Raw genomic sequence first — 20022 nt, 5'->3', positions numbered from 1 at the left:
TGCCTTGGCCTGCTGAAGGTTTAGACTTGTAAGGGGGGAAAAAGTGGTGGCAATAAGCAGAAAATGGAACAAGGAGCTTGTTTCCTAATATTCTTGGGCTGTTTGTAGATCCCACCTGATCCCACTGAGAGCAGGACAGGGATGTGTTCATCTCCAGGGGCCTGCAGGGACAGCCCAAGGGGTGCCACATTCACATTCTCTGGAAAAATCCCTTCACCCCAGGATTTTCCTCCTGGGAAGCTGAGAAACCTCAGAGAAAAGGAAAACAATTCTTATCTCATTTGCTTCTCCTGTGTTGTGCTCACATGTGGAATGTGTTTGGATATTGTTTACCCACAGGTGATTGTTCCATTGCATTCTGCTGGGAGTTGTTTTCACTCTTTGGCCAATTGGGGCCAAGCTGTGTGGGGACTCTTTCCAGAGTCATGAATTTTTATTGCTATCTTTTTAGCATTCTGTAAGTATATATTCTGTATTCTTCATATAGTTTAGTATAGTATTCTTTAATATAATATAGTATCATAAAATAATAAATTAGCCTTCTGAGAACATGGAGTCAGGTTCATCATTCCTGCCTTTGTTGGGGCATCCCTACAAATACAAGACAAGGGGGAATGGCTTCAAAGTGCCAGAGGGCAGGCTTGGGTTGGACGTTGGGAAGGAATCCTTCCCCAGGAGGGTGGGCAGGCCCTGGCACAGGTGCCCAGAGCAGCCCCTGCATCCCTGGCAGTGTCCAAGGCCAGGCTGGACAGGCCTGGAGCAGCCTGGGGTGGTGGAAGGGGTGGGACAGGAAGGTCTTTAGGGTCCATTCCAACCCAAGCCAGCCTGTGAATGAAATGACATCCCTCTGGGAAGGGCATTCCCTCCTGTCCTTGGAGCTGCTCACTGCAGCTCCTCACTGGCCCAGACCCAGCAGACACCAAAGGCTCCTCACACACACGAGTCACATTTTCCCTGAGTCTGGAAACTGAAGCAGTGCCTCTGTACCTACCAAAAATGAGAAAAAAGCTTCATTCCTCAGGTGTGCCATGTGCAAAAGGGGAATAAACAATTAACTCTTCATCAAGAGCATTGCAATATTTATTAATGCCTCATGGTAGTTGAGCTAATTCATAAAATAAGAGTTACCAAGAGCAATTCCCCACAGGATTTGCCACCAAATTATGAGAGTAATTGCTCACCAGAACTTTATTTAGCAAAACCTCTCCTCTGGCAAGAACTTCCATGCACAGCTTGTCCTACACTTCATTCACAGAATTGTTTTGGGGTGAATTGTTGCTGACCTGAGTGGTTCCACATTCTCTTGGGGTGCTGCAAGCAGCACTGAGCAGGAATTATGTTTTCCTTGCACTTGCCCCTGGCACAAAGACTTTTGTCACTGTCCTGGCAAAAATGCCAAACATGCACCAGCCAAAATCCTGCAGTAAGCACAGTGTGGGTGCTCCAGGCTGATCTGAGATCATCTGCTCTAACATGAAGCTGAATTAAATCAAATTGATGCAGCCTAGAAGAATTCCCAAGGTTGCCTGGGACATCAAATAAAAGTTTTACACAGAGCACAGCCATAGAGAAACTGACTGATGAATCTGGACTGATTGCCAGGAGCACAGAAGGCCCTTGATGTGACTCTTGTAAGAGCTAGTTTCCCAAAATACTTTTTATTTCCTTAAAATGCCTTTTTTTTTTTTTTTTTTTAAATAAGCACATTGCAGAGCTATTGCTGAGAGAAGAATCCTTTTTCTCTTTGGATTTCACTATTCATTTTGGTAGGGTTCAATTCATGAAACTAAGAACATTTCTCACAACAGAAAACACCATAAAGACAAAAACTCTGATTTTCAAGTTTTTGTTTCCTTTTTTTCCTCTTGCAGGTGAGATCACCAGTACATCACCCTCACAGCTGAACATTTCTTGGGTTCAAACTCTCTGGCCAAATTTGATTTACATCTAATCTGGCCTATTTGATAAAACAAATGCTGCTGCTTGTAATCATCAAATCACATGAAATCAGCCCAAATGACCCTGAAATGAACCCAAATCTGTGCAGATGAGCTAACCTGAAGCAGATATCATCTCCCTCATGGAGTTTGATTGCAGCCCAGGATCTGCCCCAGGCAGCTTTGGGGTGTCAGTGAGGGGCTGGGCTGAGAGCTGCAGGTGGGTGAGGAGGGATGGAGGGAGGGAAAGAGGGAGGGAAGGATGAATTGAGGAAAGGAGGGATGGAGGGAAGAAAAGGAGGGATGGAAGGATAGAGAGATGAAAGGGGGGATGGAGGGAGGAAAGGAGGTTCAGAGGGATGGAAGGAGGGATTGAAGGAGAGATGGAGAGAAAAAAGGAGGGATTGAAGGAGAGATGGAGGGAGAAAAGGAGGGATGGAAGGAGGAAAGCAGGGTTGGAAGGATGGAGGAATGGAAGGAGGGATGGAGGAAGGAAACGAGGAATGGAGGGAGGAAAGGATGAAAGGAGGGATGGAGGGAAGGAGGGATGGAAGGAGGGATGGAGGGAAGGAGGGATGGAAGGAGGGATGGAGGGGTCACCTGAAGCCCAGAAGAGCCTCCCTCAATACCCCAAGTGAGGCAGAGGCACCAGCAGCCTGGGCAGTGAGCACCCAGGCCTGGCTGGGGAGGGACCCCGTGCTGGCCCTGCCTGCCCTGGGGTTTGCCAGCACAGACCCTGCAACTCCAGAAACTCCAGAATCATTTGAGTCAGACAGGCTGGGAGCTTTGCAGCGTGCTCTGCCTCCCTCTCCTGGTCTGTTCCCAGGAACTCCATAAATCAAGCAAAGCGAGCAGCACCAGCCACACTGGGATGGATATTTGTGTGTTTGAGGTGCTCAGACCCTGCAGATGGAAAGTGGGGCCTGGGAACCATCCCCAGCTCCAGAGTAGGGCTCTGGGAACCATCCCCAGCTCCAAAATGGGGCTCTGGGAACCATCCCCAGCTCCAGAGTGGGGCCTGGGAACCATCCTCAACTCCAAAATGGTGCTCTGGGAACCATCCCCAGCTCCAAAATGGGGCTCTGGGAACCATCCCCAGCTCCAAAATGGGGCTCTGGGAACCATCCCCAGCTCCAGAGTGGGCTCTGGGAACCATCCCCAGCTCCAGATCCTGAGCTGGGGCTGCCAAACCCACACTTGCCATGGCCCAACAGCAGGGAAGAGAAACAGTGCAGCCAAAACACCCCAAATCTGTGGGATTCACATTCTCTGAACCTGGGAGAAGCAGTGAGAGAAGAAAAGAATGATCAAAACAATTCCTATCATTTGCTGTGCCTGTGTTTGTGCCAAAGTAGAATGCAATGTGGAGATTGTTTACCCACAGTGATGGGGTTTTGTTTCCTTGGCCTGTCAGGGTGTGTGTGTGAGTTGGGACTGTTGGGTGAGATTCTGTGCAGTTAAGTGCTTGTGCAGATTCAATTTAAATGCAATGTAATATAATACTAAATTATATAGTATAATAATGTAATTAATTTGTCACTGTCATATTTTCTGGAAAAATCCCTTCTCTCAGGATTTTGCTCCTGGGAAGCTGAGAAGCCTCAGAGAAAAAGGAAAACAATATTATCTCATTTGCTTCTCCTGTGTTTTGCTGCTTTGGAATGTGTTTGGAGATTGTTTAGCCACAGGTGATTGTTTCATGGGTTTCACATGAATTGTTTTGATTTAATGACCAATCAGAGTCAGGCTGTGTCAGGGCTCTGGAAAGAGTTATAAGTTTTCATTATTAATTTTTTAGCATTCTGTAAGTATACATTCTGTATTCCTCAGTATAGTTTAGTACAGTCTTCTTTAATATAATATAGTATCTTAAATTAGCCTTCTAAGAACCTGGAGTCAGATTCACCATTCCTTCCTTTGTCTGGGAACCCCACAAACACAATATTAATTAACTTCCTGATACCAACAGAGTCATATATGTCATCTTCTCCCTCATTGGGGCACCCTGATTTACAACACTAATCCCCCTGCAGATCACAGGTATCAGAGCCAACCATTCCTACTCAGCCTTTCTTACAGAAATGATCATTCTCTCATGAATTCCCTCTGATTTATTATAAAATACCCTCCCCAAGGGAAAGGAGGGGAGGCACCTAAGCCACCATTCCCTAATTCAATCAATATGAATGGAAGCAGCAAACCTCAAGCGGAACATTACCCAGCTCACTGAGGGTTAAGCATAACAAAAACCCTCTCTCCAAAAAAAAACCAGAGAAAACACAACTTTCCTGGAGTGCAAACAGCACTAGGCATTCCCAGGTAAATTTTTTTTAGAAAAGCTGAAAGGGACAGGAAAAAAAAACCACAAAAAACATCTAAACACTTTGTTCCACTCCCAAGGCAAAGCAGCAGCCCCAGCCTGGTTTTGGGTTTTCTGTGGATAAGCCTAAATGTGTGATTCATGTCTGGCAATAGTCATAGCTGGAACACAGTAAAATGCTAAGATCAAGAGGATAATTAGCATTAGATGTAATTAGATCCACACAGTTGGATTCTGGAGGAGCTAATTTGTATTTTAAACTTTCTTGTGTGCCTTTTGCCATCAAAGCTGGAGATCATGGTGACTTTGTTTCTTCCCCCCACATGGAGAACATTAAAATATTAAATGGTAGGAAGGCCCTCACAAAACACTGGCACAAAATCCATCCATCTCTGATTCTAATGAATATCAAATTTTAACTAAAATGCTGAACTTCACAGAGAAGAAAAAAAAATTCTCACTTCTGAAATGCCTTCACTGGATTCCTACATGTGTATAACAAATCTTCACAGGAGTTAATCCCTTTTAAACAACTGTGAATGTTAAATTACCCTTCTAGTTCATCTACAGTTTGCCTTGAAGATAAAAGCTTTGTGTTTATCTGCAAAAGCAGCATTTTGCTGTTTACAGGAAACAAATCCCACCTTATCAATTTGTGGAGCTGGCACTTATCATTTAATGAGTTTGCCGTACTTAACACATTATTTACTAAAACCCTGCACTTGGAGAAGGGGGAAGCAAGAAAATCTCATCTCATCTTTCCATTAAGAAATGGAATTAAGAAAAACAATAAATCTTTTTCCTACTTTTGTTTTTTAAAGCAACCAGTTCAGCTGGAGCTGCCATCCCCAGTCTGATAAATCCAGAGGAATTTAAGATAATGGATCATTATTTTCCAAGTCAGTGTGTTATTGGCATCTTCAGCACACAGCAAACTGATAGATAAGCTGGAAAATAAACTGCTCTCAGTCTGCAATAAACCACTGGAAACATGTTCCTCAAGCTGAATGAAAAGTAACTTAAAATGGGAAAGAAAAATGAAAAAAAAAAAAAAAAAGGAAGGAAAAATGGGGTGGAAAGGAGGAAAAAATTATTTCTTGGAGAACAGTTGTGCTCTCTCTCAGAATACATTTTGAGAAACAAAAAACCCTTTTTAAAATTATTATTATTGCCACGATTTTTTACTTAAAACCAGGTGCTTAATGGGAAGTCAGGATCCAGGCAGTTTTCCCAGAGCACAGCAGGAGACACCAGGCAGCAGCCATGGGGGGGAAAGAAAAATGAAAAAAAAAAGAGGAAAAAAGGGGTTGGAAAGGAGAAAAAAAAATGTATCTTCAACAATATTAGTGCTCTCTCTCAGAATACATTTTGAGAAACACTTTTTTAAAATTTTATTTTATTATTGCCAAAATTATTAAGAATTTTTTACTTAAAACCAGGTGCTTAATGGGAAGTCAGGATCCAGGCAGTTTTCCCAGAGCACAGCAGGAGACACCAGGCAGCAGCCACCGGGGGTCAGCACCACAGCACAAAGAATTTATGGTACAAACACCAGCTTTTCAAAAAAACCACAGTTATTCAGCCTGTGGGAATTGGCCACAGCTTGCACAGATTGGTGCAGAGCTGTCCAAGAGAGGGACTGGAATATTTAGTGAGAACTTTAGCAGCCATGGATAGAGCTGGATTTGGAGAGTTCTTTGCAATCATTATCTGTCTGTGGGTGAAAAACAGATGAAGAAGCTCCAACATTTCACAAGCTTAAAAATGACATCTTGATTTAACCAGTTTGACTCCCAACTGGAGTCTTCCAGGACTTTTCAGAAGCTGGAAATATGGAAAAACAGGGTGAATTTCTGTACTCAGAGCTGTGTGGTGCCATGGCCAGGCCACTCTTGATATTTCCAGTACATTTAAGGGAGCTGAGGCACCTTTGCAGTGTGGCATTCACATTCCCTGGAAAAATCCCTTCACCCAGGATTTTTCTCCTGGGAAGCTGAGAAGCCTCAGAGAAAAAGGAAAACAATTCTTATCTCATTTGCTTCTCCTGTGTTGTGCTCACAGGTGGAATGTGTTTGGAAATTGTTTACCCACAGGTGATTGTTCCATTGCATTCTGCTGGGAGTTGTTTTCACTCTTTGGCCAATCAGGGCCAAGCTGTGTCAGGGCTCTGGAAAGAGTCACAAGTTTTCATTCTTATCTTATCTTATCTTATCTGTAAGTATCCTTTCTGTATTCTTTAGTATAATATAGTATTCTTTAATATAATATAGTATCATAAAATAAAAAGTTAGCCTTCTGAGAACATGGGGTCAGATTCATCATTCCTCCCTGCAAATACAATATTTGCACCACCCTGCCCCTGACCCACCAGGCTCCCAGTGCAGGCAGGAAAAATCCAAATCTTATTTAAAGCCTGCAGAAATGGCTGCACTGTCCCAGCTGAGCACCCAGTGCTGGTGGTTATGGAATCACAGAATCCCAGAAGAGTTTGTGTCAAAAGGGACCTTAAAGCTCTTCCCATTCCACCCCTGTGGGTTTCTGTGGGTCTGGATTGAAGGCACTGAGACAGCAGTTCATGTTCACACTCAGCTGTTTATTATTTCTTATCAGTAAAATAGTCTCACTGCTGTGAGTTCTGCAGCTTTTCATTAGAAGGCACAAAATGGCCAACAATCTCTTGGTACAAGGGCTTTTCAGAACTAAAAACTAAACTAAACTTTCCAATTAAGAGTTGACACCTGGATTATTTTCCCGCTAAGGGGGTACCAAGGACACAGAAAATAACAAACCACAACTGCATTGCTCAGGTAACTGGGCAAGCTGGAACAAAAGGAATAGTGGAAATAGAAATAAATTGAATTTCCTGGGACTTGCTCTGCCCACAGGAGCAGGACCAGAGGGTGACTTGGGTCTTCAACCCAGCTGGGCTCTGGCTGCTGTGCTGGGAGCCCTCACTGAGGGGCTGCTGGGATGGAGCCTTACAGGATAACACTGCAAAAATGCAACATTCCTAACCTGCAAAAATGCAACATTCACATTCCTAACCTGCAAAAATGCAACATTCCTGACCTGCAAAAATGCAACATTCCTGACCTGCAAAAATGCCACATTCCTGACCTGCAAAAATGCAACATTCCTAACCTGCAAAAATGCAACATTCCTGCCCTGCAAAAATGCAACATTCCTAACCTGCAAAAATGCAACATTCCTAACCTGCAAAAATGCAACATTCCTGACCTGCAATCCACAACCCTCGGGACACTGCAGGGTCTTTCTCTTCTGCATCCATTTCTCCCTCCCAGCCTGTTTTCTCTTTACCAGGGCTTTGAGGACTCTACATTTCCATTTCAAAACTAATGGAATCAAACATATTTCCTATTCTAGCATAGTTCCCCCATGTTTAAATTTCATATTATGTATTTCATTCCAAGCCAAGATAACATATGGATATTTTGAGGGTATCATATTCCAGCTCTTTAGGAATGTTTAATTTTGGAAGGGCTCACATGGTTTTTATTCCATCATTACACCCATTGCATTAGCCAGGAACCTCAGCCTTGTTCAGCTAATTTATCAGTTAAACTCATGATGGCCTGGATGTAAAACACTTTCATTATTTCATATCAGAATTTAGGGAAAATTTCCATTTACATGATTCTCAAAAATCCCCACCTACCATAAAACAGGATAAAGCCAGAGCAAAGACAAATTCTTTGCTTCATGTCTTTCTTCCCCTTTACCATTCTAATAATGCATGGCCATTAAAATTGCCTCCAAGACCTCCAAAGAAAGAGTAATCACTAATTCCTGTTTGTAGCTGCAAGTGTAATCACACACATGTTTTCAGTTCATTATTTTGGTGTCAAAAAACATGAGGGTTGCAATGGCAACGAATTATTACATCCATATAGTTTGCTATGAGCATTAACTGACAAAACCAAATTAGTCCATCAGGAGGGCAGATGAACACTGCCCATAATTGAATCAGGAGTAAATCAGCTCACAAGTGCTTTGTGTACAGATGCTCTAATAATGGAGTCTGACTGTTGAGATGACAGGGGACAATTTATATTTAATTTACACAAAAAATAGTGTTTAATATTTTCTGTTTTCTGCTGCTGGTTTGGGGTTTGGGTTTGTTTTTCTTTCCTGGTACTTGGTAGCACACAGCAGTCAGAACATTTGGGGAAAGCTTTTCCTTGTTATTTAAGAATAACCCCCTCCTGCTATGGATATGCTGTAGGTGCATATCCATAATTCCACACTTACATCCATGGTGCCCCCTCAGCGGCTGCTCTGTGCTGGGCTGGTTTTCAACACAATAATCACACCTCAGTGTGTGCTGTGTGGTTTTGAACACAATAATCACACCTCAGTGTGTGTTGTGTGGTTTTGAACACAATAATCACACCTCAGTGTGTGTTGTGTGGTTTTGAACACAATAATCACACCTCAGTGTGTGGTTTTAAATACATTAATGACACCTCCATGGGCCCAGGGGCTCCCCCAGGGTGAGGGCAGAGGAGCTGCTGGCATGGAGAGCACGGGGGCACCTCAGCTCCCAAAAGCTGCTGCAGGTTTGATCAGACCCCACAAGCCCAGGGTGCTGCTCTGGGGAATGAAGCACCAGCTCCATCCAGGAAAAGGGGATTCAGCTCCACCCAAGGCCATCTTTTACCATCTCTTTAATACCCACATTCCCACATCCTCTTTTTTTTTAAATACTGCTTTTTTTCTCCCCTCTTCCAAGCAGGTACAATCCATCACCCTCAGGACACCAGCTACTGTCTGGCCATCAGAAAAAGCCCTCTTTGCTGTAAGAGATCCCTGTTCTGTGCTCTCAGCCAGGCTCTGCAGCTCTCAGGAGCTTTTCCAGCCTGAAATAAACCAAAGCAGGAAATCCTCTCTGAGATAACAAAATTTCCAACCTGTTACACCCCACTCTGCTCACTGAAGTGTGGCCTCCATGGTTCTCTCAAGCCCTTCATATTGAGTTATATATTTATATATTTATAGGGTATTAGCAAGTCCTTGTCTGTGATGCCTCTGTCCTTCAGGGCCCAGTGAAGCTCCCCAGGCAAACAACAGCAGCAAAATGTTTGTGTGATTAAAGGAGAACTTTATAGAGCAGTAAAAGCTCCAGACAGCAAGGGGAGTCCATCCACTCTTCTCCTCCTGGGAGCACAGTCCTACCTACTGAAGTGAAAAGAGGGAGATAAATGTCACTTCTTTTTATCCCTAATAACAGCACATCCCACTGGGTGGAAAGGAAAAATATTTGTGATCTTCCCATTTCATTTCTGTGGCTCCTGCATCTGTTCAGCTCAGGCAGGAGCACATCACCTGTCAAGGAGAATTTTTACCCATTGCTTTTCTGGGGGAGGTAAATGATGTTTCCTCCTAGTGCTGGAGTTGGCTCTGGAGACAATGAGATTTTCCTGTTCTCCTCTAAAACACAAAACTCCAGGGGCTTCTCAAGCAGTTTGTTTGTGGTACATTGCTTGTCATGTCAGAAAAACAGGCTTGGTTTTGACAAAAATGACTCCTTTTTCTGCACCAGCACACACAAGGTGATTCAGCCTGGCAGGAACATGCACAGAAAGCTGGCAGGGATTTCATTCTGCACTTTCTCACCACCACAGTGGTGGGCACAGATTTATGTGGTTGCTTTTGAGCTGCTGAATGTGACAGCACCAGCACAAAAACCCAGAGCACAGCTCCACTCAGGGAACAGAAACTTCAGGAGCAGCCAGGTTTAGTAAAAGGAAAATCCCCAACCATGAAATCTGACAAAACCAAGTAACTGTCAACTGTGTAATGCTGCAGTCAGGAATTTTCTCTTCCAGGTGTCTGCAGCACAACAGCCTTGGGTGCCTGCACTGTAGTGACAGACAGGAGGTGATGGGGACTGAAACTGAAAAGGAGACATTTAGGTTAAATACATGGAGGAGATTCTTTCCTGTAAAGTGTGGGCAGGCCCTGGCACAGGGTGCCCAGAGCAGCTGTGGCTGCCCCTGCATCCCTGGGAGACTCCAAGGCCAGGCTGGATGGGGCTTGGAGCAACCTGGGAGAGTGGGAAGTGTGGGAAGAGTTTTAAGTGTGGGTTTTAAGGTTCCTTCCAGCCCAAACCATTCCATGATTCTATGACCAACAGTCACAAGTCAGTGATGCCTCACCTTAGCAGGCCCATGGTTCCCCACCCAGGAGGCCCAGACTCTTTGGGATCACCAAATTAATCTCACTTCACCCACCTGACACCTGCTCCAGTTTCTTCTTTTCCCAAAACTAGTGAATCTAACCTGAGGCACAGTAATTAAAGCAGGCTGCTGCAAACATCTCTGGCATCCACACACACCCCCTCCTCTCCTGGGAGAGCAAATGAAACAGCTTGTTACCATGAAAGATTTATCACTGACTAATGCACGTAGGAAACCTGATGCTCCAAGTGCCAGAGAACATTCCCAGCCCTGATCCTGAGTGGCCCCAAACCAATGATCCCAGCAAGTTTCATGCTGATTGTTTGCTGCTGTTGTTGTCCACAGGAGGCAAGGAGAGCTGTCACTAAAGGTCTGCTCTGGGAGCTGGAGCCTGAGCTCACAAAGTGCTGTAATTCAGGAAACCCAGCAGCAGAAATGAATCCATCCATGGAAGTGTCCAAGGCTGAGTAGGATGGGCTTAGAGCAGCCTGGAAGAGAGGGGTGAAAAACTGGGGTGGCTGTGAGGGTCCCCAGGATGAGGTGAGAGATGACAATCTGACTCCATGTTCTCAGAAGGCTAATATAATATAATATAATATAATATAATATAATATAATATAATATAACATAATATAATATAACATAATATAATATAACATAATATAACATAATATAATATAACATAATATAACATAATATAATATAACATAATATAATATAACATAATAAAACATAATATAATATTACATCATATTACATCATATTATATTAATTATATCATTAATTATATCATATTAATTATATAATATATTATAATTATTATAATATACATTATATGGTCTATTATTTAGTTATATTATATATTATATTAATTATATTATGTTATATGTGTTAGATGTTCTAGGATGTTATGTTGTATGTATGTTGTGTTATATATGTTTTATGTGTTGTGTTATAATGTGGTTTGTTATATTAAAAGAAGCTATACTAAAACTGTACTCAAGAAAGAGAAAGAATACAGACAGAAAGCTTAACAAGAATGATAATGAAAACTCCTGACTGACTCCTCAGAGTCCTGACACAGCTGGCTGTGATTGGTCATTAATTAAAAACAATTCACATTACGCCAATCAAACATTCACCTGTTGGTAAACAATCCCCAGCCACATTCCAAAGCAGCAAACACAGGAGAAGCAATCAGATAATTATTGTTTTCATTCCTCTCTGAGGCTTCTCATCTTCCCAGCAGAAGAATCCTGGATAAAGAAGATTTTTCAGAAAATATCACAGTGACAGAGAACAAGGTGGGTGTGAAGTCCCTCCCAGCCCAAACCAGCCTGGGGCTCTGTGCCACCCCCCTGACAGGCACTGCCAAACTCAGATTTTGGGGAGAAGGTGAAGCTGCACCCCTCTGCCCTGCCCCAGCTCCAGGTAAGTGCTGTGAAAGCAGATCCTGTTTGGTGGCTGTTGAATTAAATAATGGAAAAATGCACAGGGGACTAAAGGGCACACAGTAAGAGAGCACAGATGGTAAATGTTCATCTGAGCCTCAGTTTAGAAGGTCAGAGATTTCCTTCCACATCTGATCAGGGGCTGAAATTTTCCCATTAATCACTTTTTTTCAGATCTAATACCCATCAGATTTGAACTGCTTCAAGGAGCCCAGCTCCTGAGCAAACCTTCACCCAAGCCAGGGGGTGCAGAGCAGCTCTTTTCAAAATACTATTTTGTTTGTTTAAAACCACATTCAAGCTCCAGATCTCCAGATGAAGGAATTCTATGTTGCATATTCCATGCTTTGTTTGCAAAACAAAATCTTTGCAAAAGATGCCAGGCCAGATGAGACTCCAGGGATTTCATGCTGCATGATAAATATTTTGCTTAGGTAATGCCACATCAATCTCACCTCACATTCCCCTTGAGAGGAGCTGCATCAAGAGCTAGAAACTACAGATCTGGGGGAAAAAGTCAAAAGCCTTGAGCCACATGACATTAATTTCCATAGAAGAACTCCTAAGAATTTTTTATCATGTCTTTAATTTTCTGCTGGGAGAGGCAGCCAAACCAAAGTGGAATACAGAATGCATGTAATGGATAATAGATATGTAATGGAAATATAATATGGAAGAGATTCACTGCAAAATCCTAAGTTCTGGATGATTTTCAAATTATTTTCTTGTTCATTCTGGTCACATTTTGAATCAAGTTCCTTATTTCATAACCAATGGAAAATTAACTGGCAAGATATAAAGAAAAAAATATTGGGAGCCCAACAAATCAGCAGCATCTGAGAGCCAAGGAATTGATGAAAAATGGAAATTAATCTAATGGAGCAGTGAGTCAGAGAATAATGCATGGCTGTAAATCCAGAAAAGTGCAATACACCAAACAAATTGCTTGGAATTTGGCCATGTATAACATAAATGGTTTCTCCACTGAGCCAAATTCTTCCAGAGAACACTCAGCTCTCCTGGAGATCAGGTCTCACTCCATAGATTCAATATTTCATGAGAGAGCAGATGGGAAATATTCTTCAAATTCTTAGCAACCCCCATTTTAAAAGTTTGGTTGTGACAATCATAAATCCTTCAGACTTTTAAAAAAAATTCTTTCAAAAATGAGCAACTGGAGTCTTTCATTTGGGTAATAGCAAAATTTACAGCATGAACCTGTGCCAGATTCAAATTTGTGCTTCAAGCAAGAAAGACCTCCAGCACTGCCTGGCAGGCAGGAATTTCTTCTGAGATCAGGAGATTTAGGATGGGGGTTTGAAGCCTCTTTCCCAGTGACTCCTTTTGGAAATCACCAGCCTTGTAGGGAATGGGAAAGGCAAAACATCACTCACCCTTCATGGCTTGCCAAGGAAAACAGAAATCTTATTTCCTGAGTGACCCCAGGCAGGAATCACAGCCTCCCTTTGGGAATTACACTCCCTCTAAAGGTGACCACATCCCCAGTGGCACTGACAGATCAGCCAAATTTAATTTCTGCAACAGCAAGGATTTTCTGCCTTGGGAAATGTGGGAAATAGAATTATAACATCTATATTGTCTCACCCTTCACATGAGCCTGAAAATAGAATAAAAGTTTTTAAAATGCCTCTCAGCTGCCCATCTCTGGATGAATAAAAACCCTTAATCCAACAGGGAAACTGGAGTTTTGCGAGGGAAATCTCAAAGCAGGAGCTCAGCCAGCTGCAGCCTTCCCATCCCCACTGCTCCCTGCACCCAGGGCAAACAAACACCCAGGTGAGCACCAGGAACAAAAAGTTATGGGGCTGCAGGAAACTGGTGAGGAAAGGGGCAACAGGATAAAATGGGAAAGTAGAAAAATAACTTCCCAAAGAGCATCCCATGAGCTGTGCCAGAGGTCAAACAGAGAGTGAGGAGCTGTGCAAAGGGCAAGGCAGGGCTGCCAGCAGCCACAGGCTGCTCTGTGACTGCAGAGCTCTCCGTGAGCTATCCAGGAATAATTGTGCAGGATCAGCTGCTCAAAACCCCCAATTTTACAGATCTTTTATCAGTGGGGAGGAGGTGCAGCTGCCAAGGGGAAAGCTGACTTCCAAACAGTCAGTATTTGGTTTTCAGAGCCAGTTACTGGAGAGCAGCACAGGGAGAAGGGGATGTGTTTGCAGGAGAGCACAAACCCCCTGATTTCTGCATCAAGAGCAGAAGATGCTCCACAGGACCTGAAGCACATTCTGCAAGCAGAGCCCAGCCTCTCCTGACGTGTACTTTGGAGGAGAAATGTCCTCACACCACAGGCAGGAGCTCTAAAAGCCACAAGATCATGGCAGGTGGCACATCAGAGTGCTGTCAAGCTGTGATCTATCTCAGGCTCAGCAATTCTCCAGGCACAAGCTTTGACATTTCATTAAGGGCAGCATCTTTTTCCTTCAAGCACATCCCAGAGTTATTAAGGAGCCCAAATGGCACCAGTGACAGTGATGTGGTGCTGGGTACCCACAAATGTTTCCTGTGAGATTTGGACTGTTTGGGTCAGAACTTGGCTCCTCAGAGATTGCTGGTGAGGGGAATCACAGGGGCAGGATCAGGTTTTATGATTTGTGAAGGCTTTGGCACAGCCCTGCTCCACACTGAGACCTTTTGTGGCCCTGTCCCAAATGTCAGCTCAGTGACACAGGACACAAGTGTGAAAAATGTATGTTTTATTATTGACTTTTTGCAAATATTAAAATGTGTTATGTTAGAAAGTGATGCTGTACTAATTTTTTAAGTAGTGTGTTCAATATAGTTTTAGGTTATAGCATAATGTTAAAATAGAAACTATGCTGTGTGAGATACTTTTTTAAGAGAGGACTCACACTGAGATGGCAGCCACAGGACACCTGAATCTGTCAGAGAAAGAGAATTTACTGCTCCATTATCAGGAGAAATGAACTTCTTCCTGCCTCACTCAGGCCTGAAGATGCTGTCAGGATTCAGAGGAAGAAGCTGACACTGCCCAGACAGAATCCTGTGTTTGAGTGGAATTTATGCATCATGGATGAGGTGTATGAATATGCAACAGGCTGTTGCCTTTAAGGGTTAATCCTCTGTTAACGTGGGTCCCTTTTCAGGCTTATTTTGCCCAGAAAGAGGTACCCAGACTGTCTGTAACTCTTTGTTTTTATTGCCTCATGTTGTCCTAATCCCAACTGTGCAAAATTTCATTACTCTAATTATATCACTATTTTAATAACCATTTTATTACTATTAAACTTTTAAAATTTTCCAAACAAGTGATTGGTGTTTTTCACACAAGGACCCAGAGCTGGGTGTCCCAAAGCTGGGTGTGCTCCCCCTGCCCATGAGCACAGACACAGCCCCAGACCCTGCAGCTGAAGTTCTGCTTTCAGGAGTGCTCAGTGTGTCTGTCATTGCTGTAAGGATGGAAACTCATGGGAGCACACCTGAAATCCCTCTGGATGTCACTGACACCCATGGCAGCCATCCTAACATTGCATCTCACCTCCTAGCTGAGGAAACATCCAGAAAATCCTCCCAAGATGATCCACCAGAGTAAAGAAAATCTTCTGGGTGACAGACTAATGTGGGATTTGAAAACCCACAAGTCCCAGGCTTCCTTTTGGGGCATTTCCCTCTAAGAAAGGGAAAGGAAAACAAACCAAACTTTAACTACCACCTGTGTTTTCCCACCTTGCTAATTTGGGGAAACAAACTGCTCGCCCAGGATCAGAGCTTTCTCCTACATCTCTTCTTTGGGTAAGACCTGATGGATCCACAGCCTTTGGACTGATCCCAGGACATGGAATACCAAATATTAATACCAAAAGTTTAATACCAAAAGTTTAATACCAAACCCTCCTAAAGAGCTGCCTGACATTTTCCTGGAGGCAGCAGCATGATCTCAACCTTGATTAACTGAGTAGCAGTCAGCTAATTAGTCACCTAATGAGTCATCCTGCCAGCCCTACCTGTGAAAGTTCAAGAGGCAGAGCAGAAGTCCCACAGAGACCTGCAGGAAACTCATGCAGAGTATTTTTAATGTCACCACATTAAACATACAACCCAAACATTGTTAGTAACAGAACTGGCTGCTAGGAGAGAGAGAAAACAGAAGGAAATAGGGTGGGACATTTTGCAGGATAAATTTGCCACAATACCTGTACCAGCACAAACAATAATGAAGTACCAGGAGATCTGAGAAAAACAACCTCTAAAAATTCAGAGCAAGTGCTGTTATTGCATCACTGCAGAAACCCAGGTTTATTCATGGCCCTTAAGTAAACAAACACATCCTTTCTCAGAGCTGTCAGCAAGAATAGGAAAATAAGAGTAAATCTTGTAAAATCCCTTATCCAGTCTGTTAAATTTGGGGAATTTGGAGGAGGATGTGAGTGCACAGCTCTGGGGCACCTCAGGGACTGGTGCTTCAGAGCACCTGTAAGGAGCAGGAGGCAAACAGGAGAAATTTGGGATTAGTCATGTCACACACCACCTACCTAAGAGCCAAAAGGCACAGATAAGAAATAGCCAGGCCCATTGCAGAGAGTTAGAAATGTATGAAAACACCTGGGAAAAGGAGCAGAGCTTCTGGGTGCTACAGTGACACAAACAGCCAGGGAAAGCCATGAAAAAAAACCACTTTGTCCTTCACAGAGCTGAATACCAAAGCAGATACTCACATGCTGCAGCAAGTCAGCCTCCACTTAGAATGTGATTATTTTGAAATGCAAAAATCACCACACACGTTTTGCTCACACCCAAACAGAACTTCCACCAGCAGAGGAAGAGCAGCTTGTTCCAGCCCAGGTTAACCCAAACCCACAGGGCCATCCCACCCCTTGCTGTCTGTAAATATTTGGACACAAAGCTTTTGAGTGGTTTCAGGGGTATTGGAGGCCAGTGCACAAATGCAAAAGGGGTCACCCCAATCCCTTTGGAAAACACCAAATTTTAGGGAAGAACTTGGGAAACAGAGCAAGGACAGAAGGAGCAGCTTGTTCCAGCCCAGTTTAACCCAAACCCACAGGGCCATCCCACACCTTGCTGTTTGTAAATAACTGAGCACAAAGCTTTTGAGTGGTTTCAGGGGTAGTGGAGGCCAGTGCTTAAATGCAAAAGGGGTCACCCAAATCTTCGCTTTGAAAAATATCAGATTTTAGGGAAGAATTTGGGAAACAGAACAGGAAAGGGACAGCAAGGACAGAAGGAGCAGCTTGTTCCAGCCCAGGTTAACCCAAACCCACAGAGCCATCCCACACCTTGCTGTTTGTAAATAACTGAGCACAAAGCTTTTGAGTGGTTTCAGGGTGGTCAAGGCCGAATTGTTCAATTGCAAAAGGGGTCACCCCAATCTTCCCTTTGGAAACCACTAGGTTTTAGGGAAGAACTTGGGAAACAGAGCAGGAAAGGGACAGCAAGGACAGAAGGAGCAGCCTGTTCCAGCCCAGTTTAACCCAAACCCACAGGGCCATCCCACCCCTTGCTGTCTGTAAATATGTGGGCACAAAGCTTTTGAGTGGTTTCAGGGGTAGTGGAGGCCAGTGCTCAAATGCAAAAGGAGTCACCCCAATCTTCACTTTGGAAAATATCAGATTTTAGGGAAGAACTCGGGAAACAGAGCGGGAAAGGGACAGCAAGGACACGACAAACCAGGATGAAGGATGACTTGGAGATGAGCACATTCCCCTCTTACCTGCTTCCATGAGCTGGCACTGCTGCCCAAACACCTGGGAGAAGGTGACAGGCCCTGCAGCAGGGCTGGAGGAGGCCGGGGGGGAGTCCATGGCTTCCCTGCAGAGCTGAGTGTTGGTCATGGAGCAGAGCCCGAGCTCCCAGCCCTGCCGTCCCCCACGGATCCTCAGGGCAGGAGGAGACACCCAGGGAGGAATGGAGCTGCCCCTTTCAAGGGAGAGGAGCAGCACACGTTTTCAGCTGAGTGCCAGCAGTATTTTCATGGAGAAATCCAAAGGTCTGTGCCTCTCCCAGGAGGTTCTGGCGGGTCGTGGGCAGGTCCGGAGGCTTCAGGCACAAATTAGCGCCGGGCACTGAGGATCGGCCCCTTCTGGGGTATCTGCCATGATCACAGCAAAGTCCTGAGGGTCTTTCTTCTCCTGAATATCCAAGCCCAGCCCTACCTTGTCTATGAGCTGGGACACATCTCCGGAGCACGGGAATTCTCCTGTGGGGATGCGGAGCCTCCGTCCTACCCGCCCTGCCGCTGTGAGGGCACCGGGGATGCCGGAGCACCGGGGATCCTCTTCCGCAGGGCTCGGAGCCCCAGCTGCCCCTCAGGAAGCCGAGCTACCCCTCAGGAGCCTGGGATGCCCCTCAGGAAGCCGGGCTACCCCTCCGGAAGCCGGGGTGCCCCTCAGGATCCAGAGCTGCCCTTCAGGAAGACGAGCTGTCCCTCAGAATCCAGAGCTGCCCCTCAGGAACGCCAACTGCCTCTCAGGAAGCCGAACTGCCCCTCAGGAGGCCGGGCTGCCCTCAGGATCCAGAGCTGCCCCTCAGGAGCCAGAGCTGCCCCTCAGGAGCCCGGGCTGCCCCTCAGGAGCTCAGGGGAGGCTTTAGGGGAGGTTTCCAGCGGGGGTTTTCAGGGGAGGGTTCCAGCGGAGGCAGCCGCGGGCAGCACCGGCCGGGCCGCGCTGGGCTCGGGGGGCTCTCGGCATCACCCCCGCCGCTCGTCCCTTCCCTCCAGCCCGCTCCCCCCTTCCCCCAGCCTCACCGGCGAGGGGGAGGAGACTGGAGCCACGTTAAATAACATCCTGTGCCCTGCTGCAGTGCCCGCCCGGCCCTCCTCCCTCTGCCCGCCTGCAGCGGCTGCTCCCGGAGCGCTCTGGAGGCGCTGGGAACTCCGGCAGGGAACAGCGAGCCGTCTGCCTTAACCCCTTCCCCTGGCTGCCTTAACCCTTTCTCGATTGCCTTAACCCCTTCCCGCCTACCTTAACCCCCTCCTGGCCGCCTTAACCCCCTCCTGCCCGAGGGATGCTCCAGGGACAGGGGAAAGGATGCGAGCACCGGCTGCCAAACCTGCCCGCGGTGCCCATCCCTGGAACTCCTTCAGTGCAAGCACCAGGCAGGGCTGTTTCCAGGGAAAAGGGGCCCAGAGTTAACTCCCAGCAAAGTCTGACAGCGCTGATTCATCTCTGTCTGAAAAGCTCCCCCTGCCAATGCAAAGGATGCTGACTCCGGCAGCGCTGCGTGAATCTGCGGTCCGTGAGTCAGCGGAGCTTTTTTTGGGAGAAGTCTGCTGGGAAGAAAGGTTCCCGCGTGGCTGGGAAAACACACGGGGAGCCGGGTGGGAATGAGAAAATCTGCTGTGAGCTTGCAGCAGCAGAAAGGCCAGGGCAGAGAATGAGAGGTTCCTGCAGGTACACAGGGCTGACCGCAGCCCAAGGAGGCAGAGAGGGGCCGGGAACACCTGGAAAATTCCGAGCAGAGGGAATTGAAGTCACATCTCGTGCTCTGTGCTGCAGCAGCTCCTGGAGCTGCACAGAGTGAGCAGCCAGCCGGGAGCTGTCCACAAAATCCCAGCTGGGTCGGTTTATTGTGTTTGCTCCCTCTGATATTAAATCAATTTAAGGAACAAATATTTTACAGTGAGGGTGGAGAAGCCCTGGCACGGGCTGCCCAGAGAAGCTGTGGTGCCCCATGCCTGTAAACACTGAAGGTCAGGCTGGATGGGGCTCTGAGCAGTCTAATGAGGTTGGAGATGTCCCTCTCATGGCTGGACTAGATGCCCTTTAAAGCATCCTTTAACTGGTCTAGGATTCTATGATTTGTATGATTTTAGGCTCAGATTATCTTTGCCAGAATCCAAACAAACAGATCAGAGACTACTTTGCATGTTTATTTCACTAAAGACACAGGAGCAATCTCTGCCCTCCCACAAACCAGAGATTCAACCTGACCTTCCTGTCTACCACATGGAGGAAAAGCAAAAATTGGGCTATATGGTCCATATATCTTCAACATTTATTCCCATGGCTGCTTTCTTCCTCCCTAACTCTCCCTGTTGCTGTCCCTGACCATGTCACATGAAATCCTCCCAGAGCTGTTTGGTAACTTCTCTGCAGAACCCACTGCAGAGCAGCATCCAG

The 20022-nt window shown here is 45.5% G+C and overlaps 1 protein-coding gene across 1 annotated transcript in view; it reads right to left on the bottom strand.

Annotated features, from left to right (window-relative positions):
• KAZN (kazrin, periplakin interacting protein) overlaps positions 1–19104 on the bottom strand; it is a 228187-nt gene extending 209083 nt beyond the window's left edge. The window contains exon 1 of the mRNA XM_058039356.1: positions 17616–19104. Within this exon, the coding sequence (XP_057895339.1) occupies positions 17616–17736 (121 nt within the window). The 5' untranslated portion in view covers positions 17737–19104. The remainder of the gene's footprint in view (positions 1–17615) is intronic.
• Positions 19105–20022: the final 918 nt, after the last annotated feature.

The sequence above is a fragment of the Melospiza georgiana genome, chromosome 22 (genome assembly GCF_028018845.1).
Source record: "Melospiza georgiana isolate bMelGeo1 chromosome 22, bMelGeo1.pri, whole genome shotgun sequence".
Classification (NCBI taxonomy): Eukaryota; Metazoa; Chordata; class Aves; order Passeriformes; family Passerellidae; genus Melospiza; species Melospiza georgiana.
The sequence above is the reverse complement of the archived record's forward strand: the minus strand, read 5'-3'. Positions and strand labels throughout refer to the sequence as shown.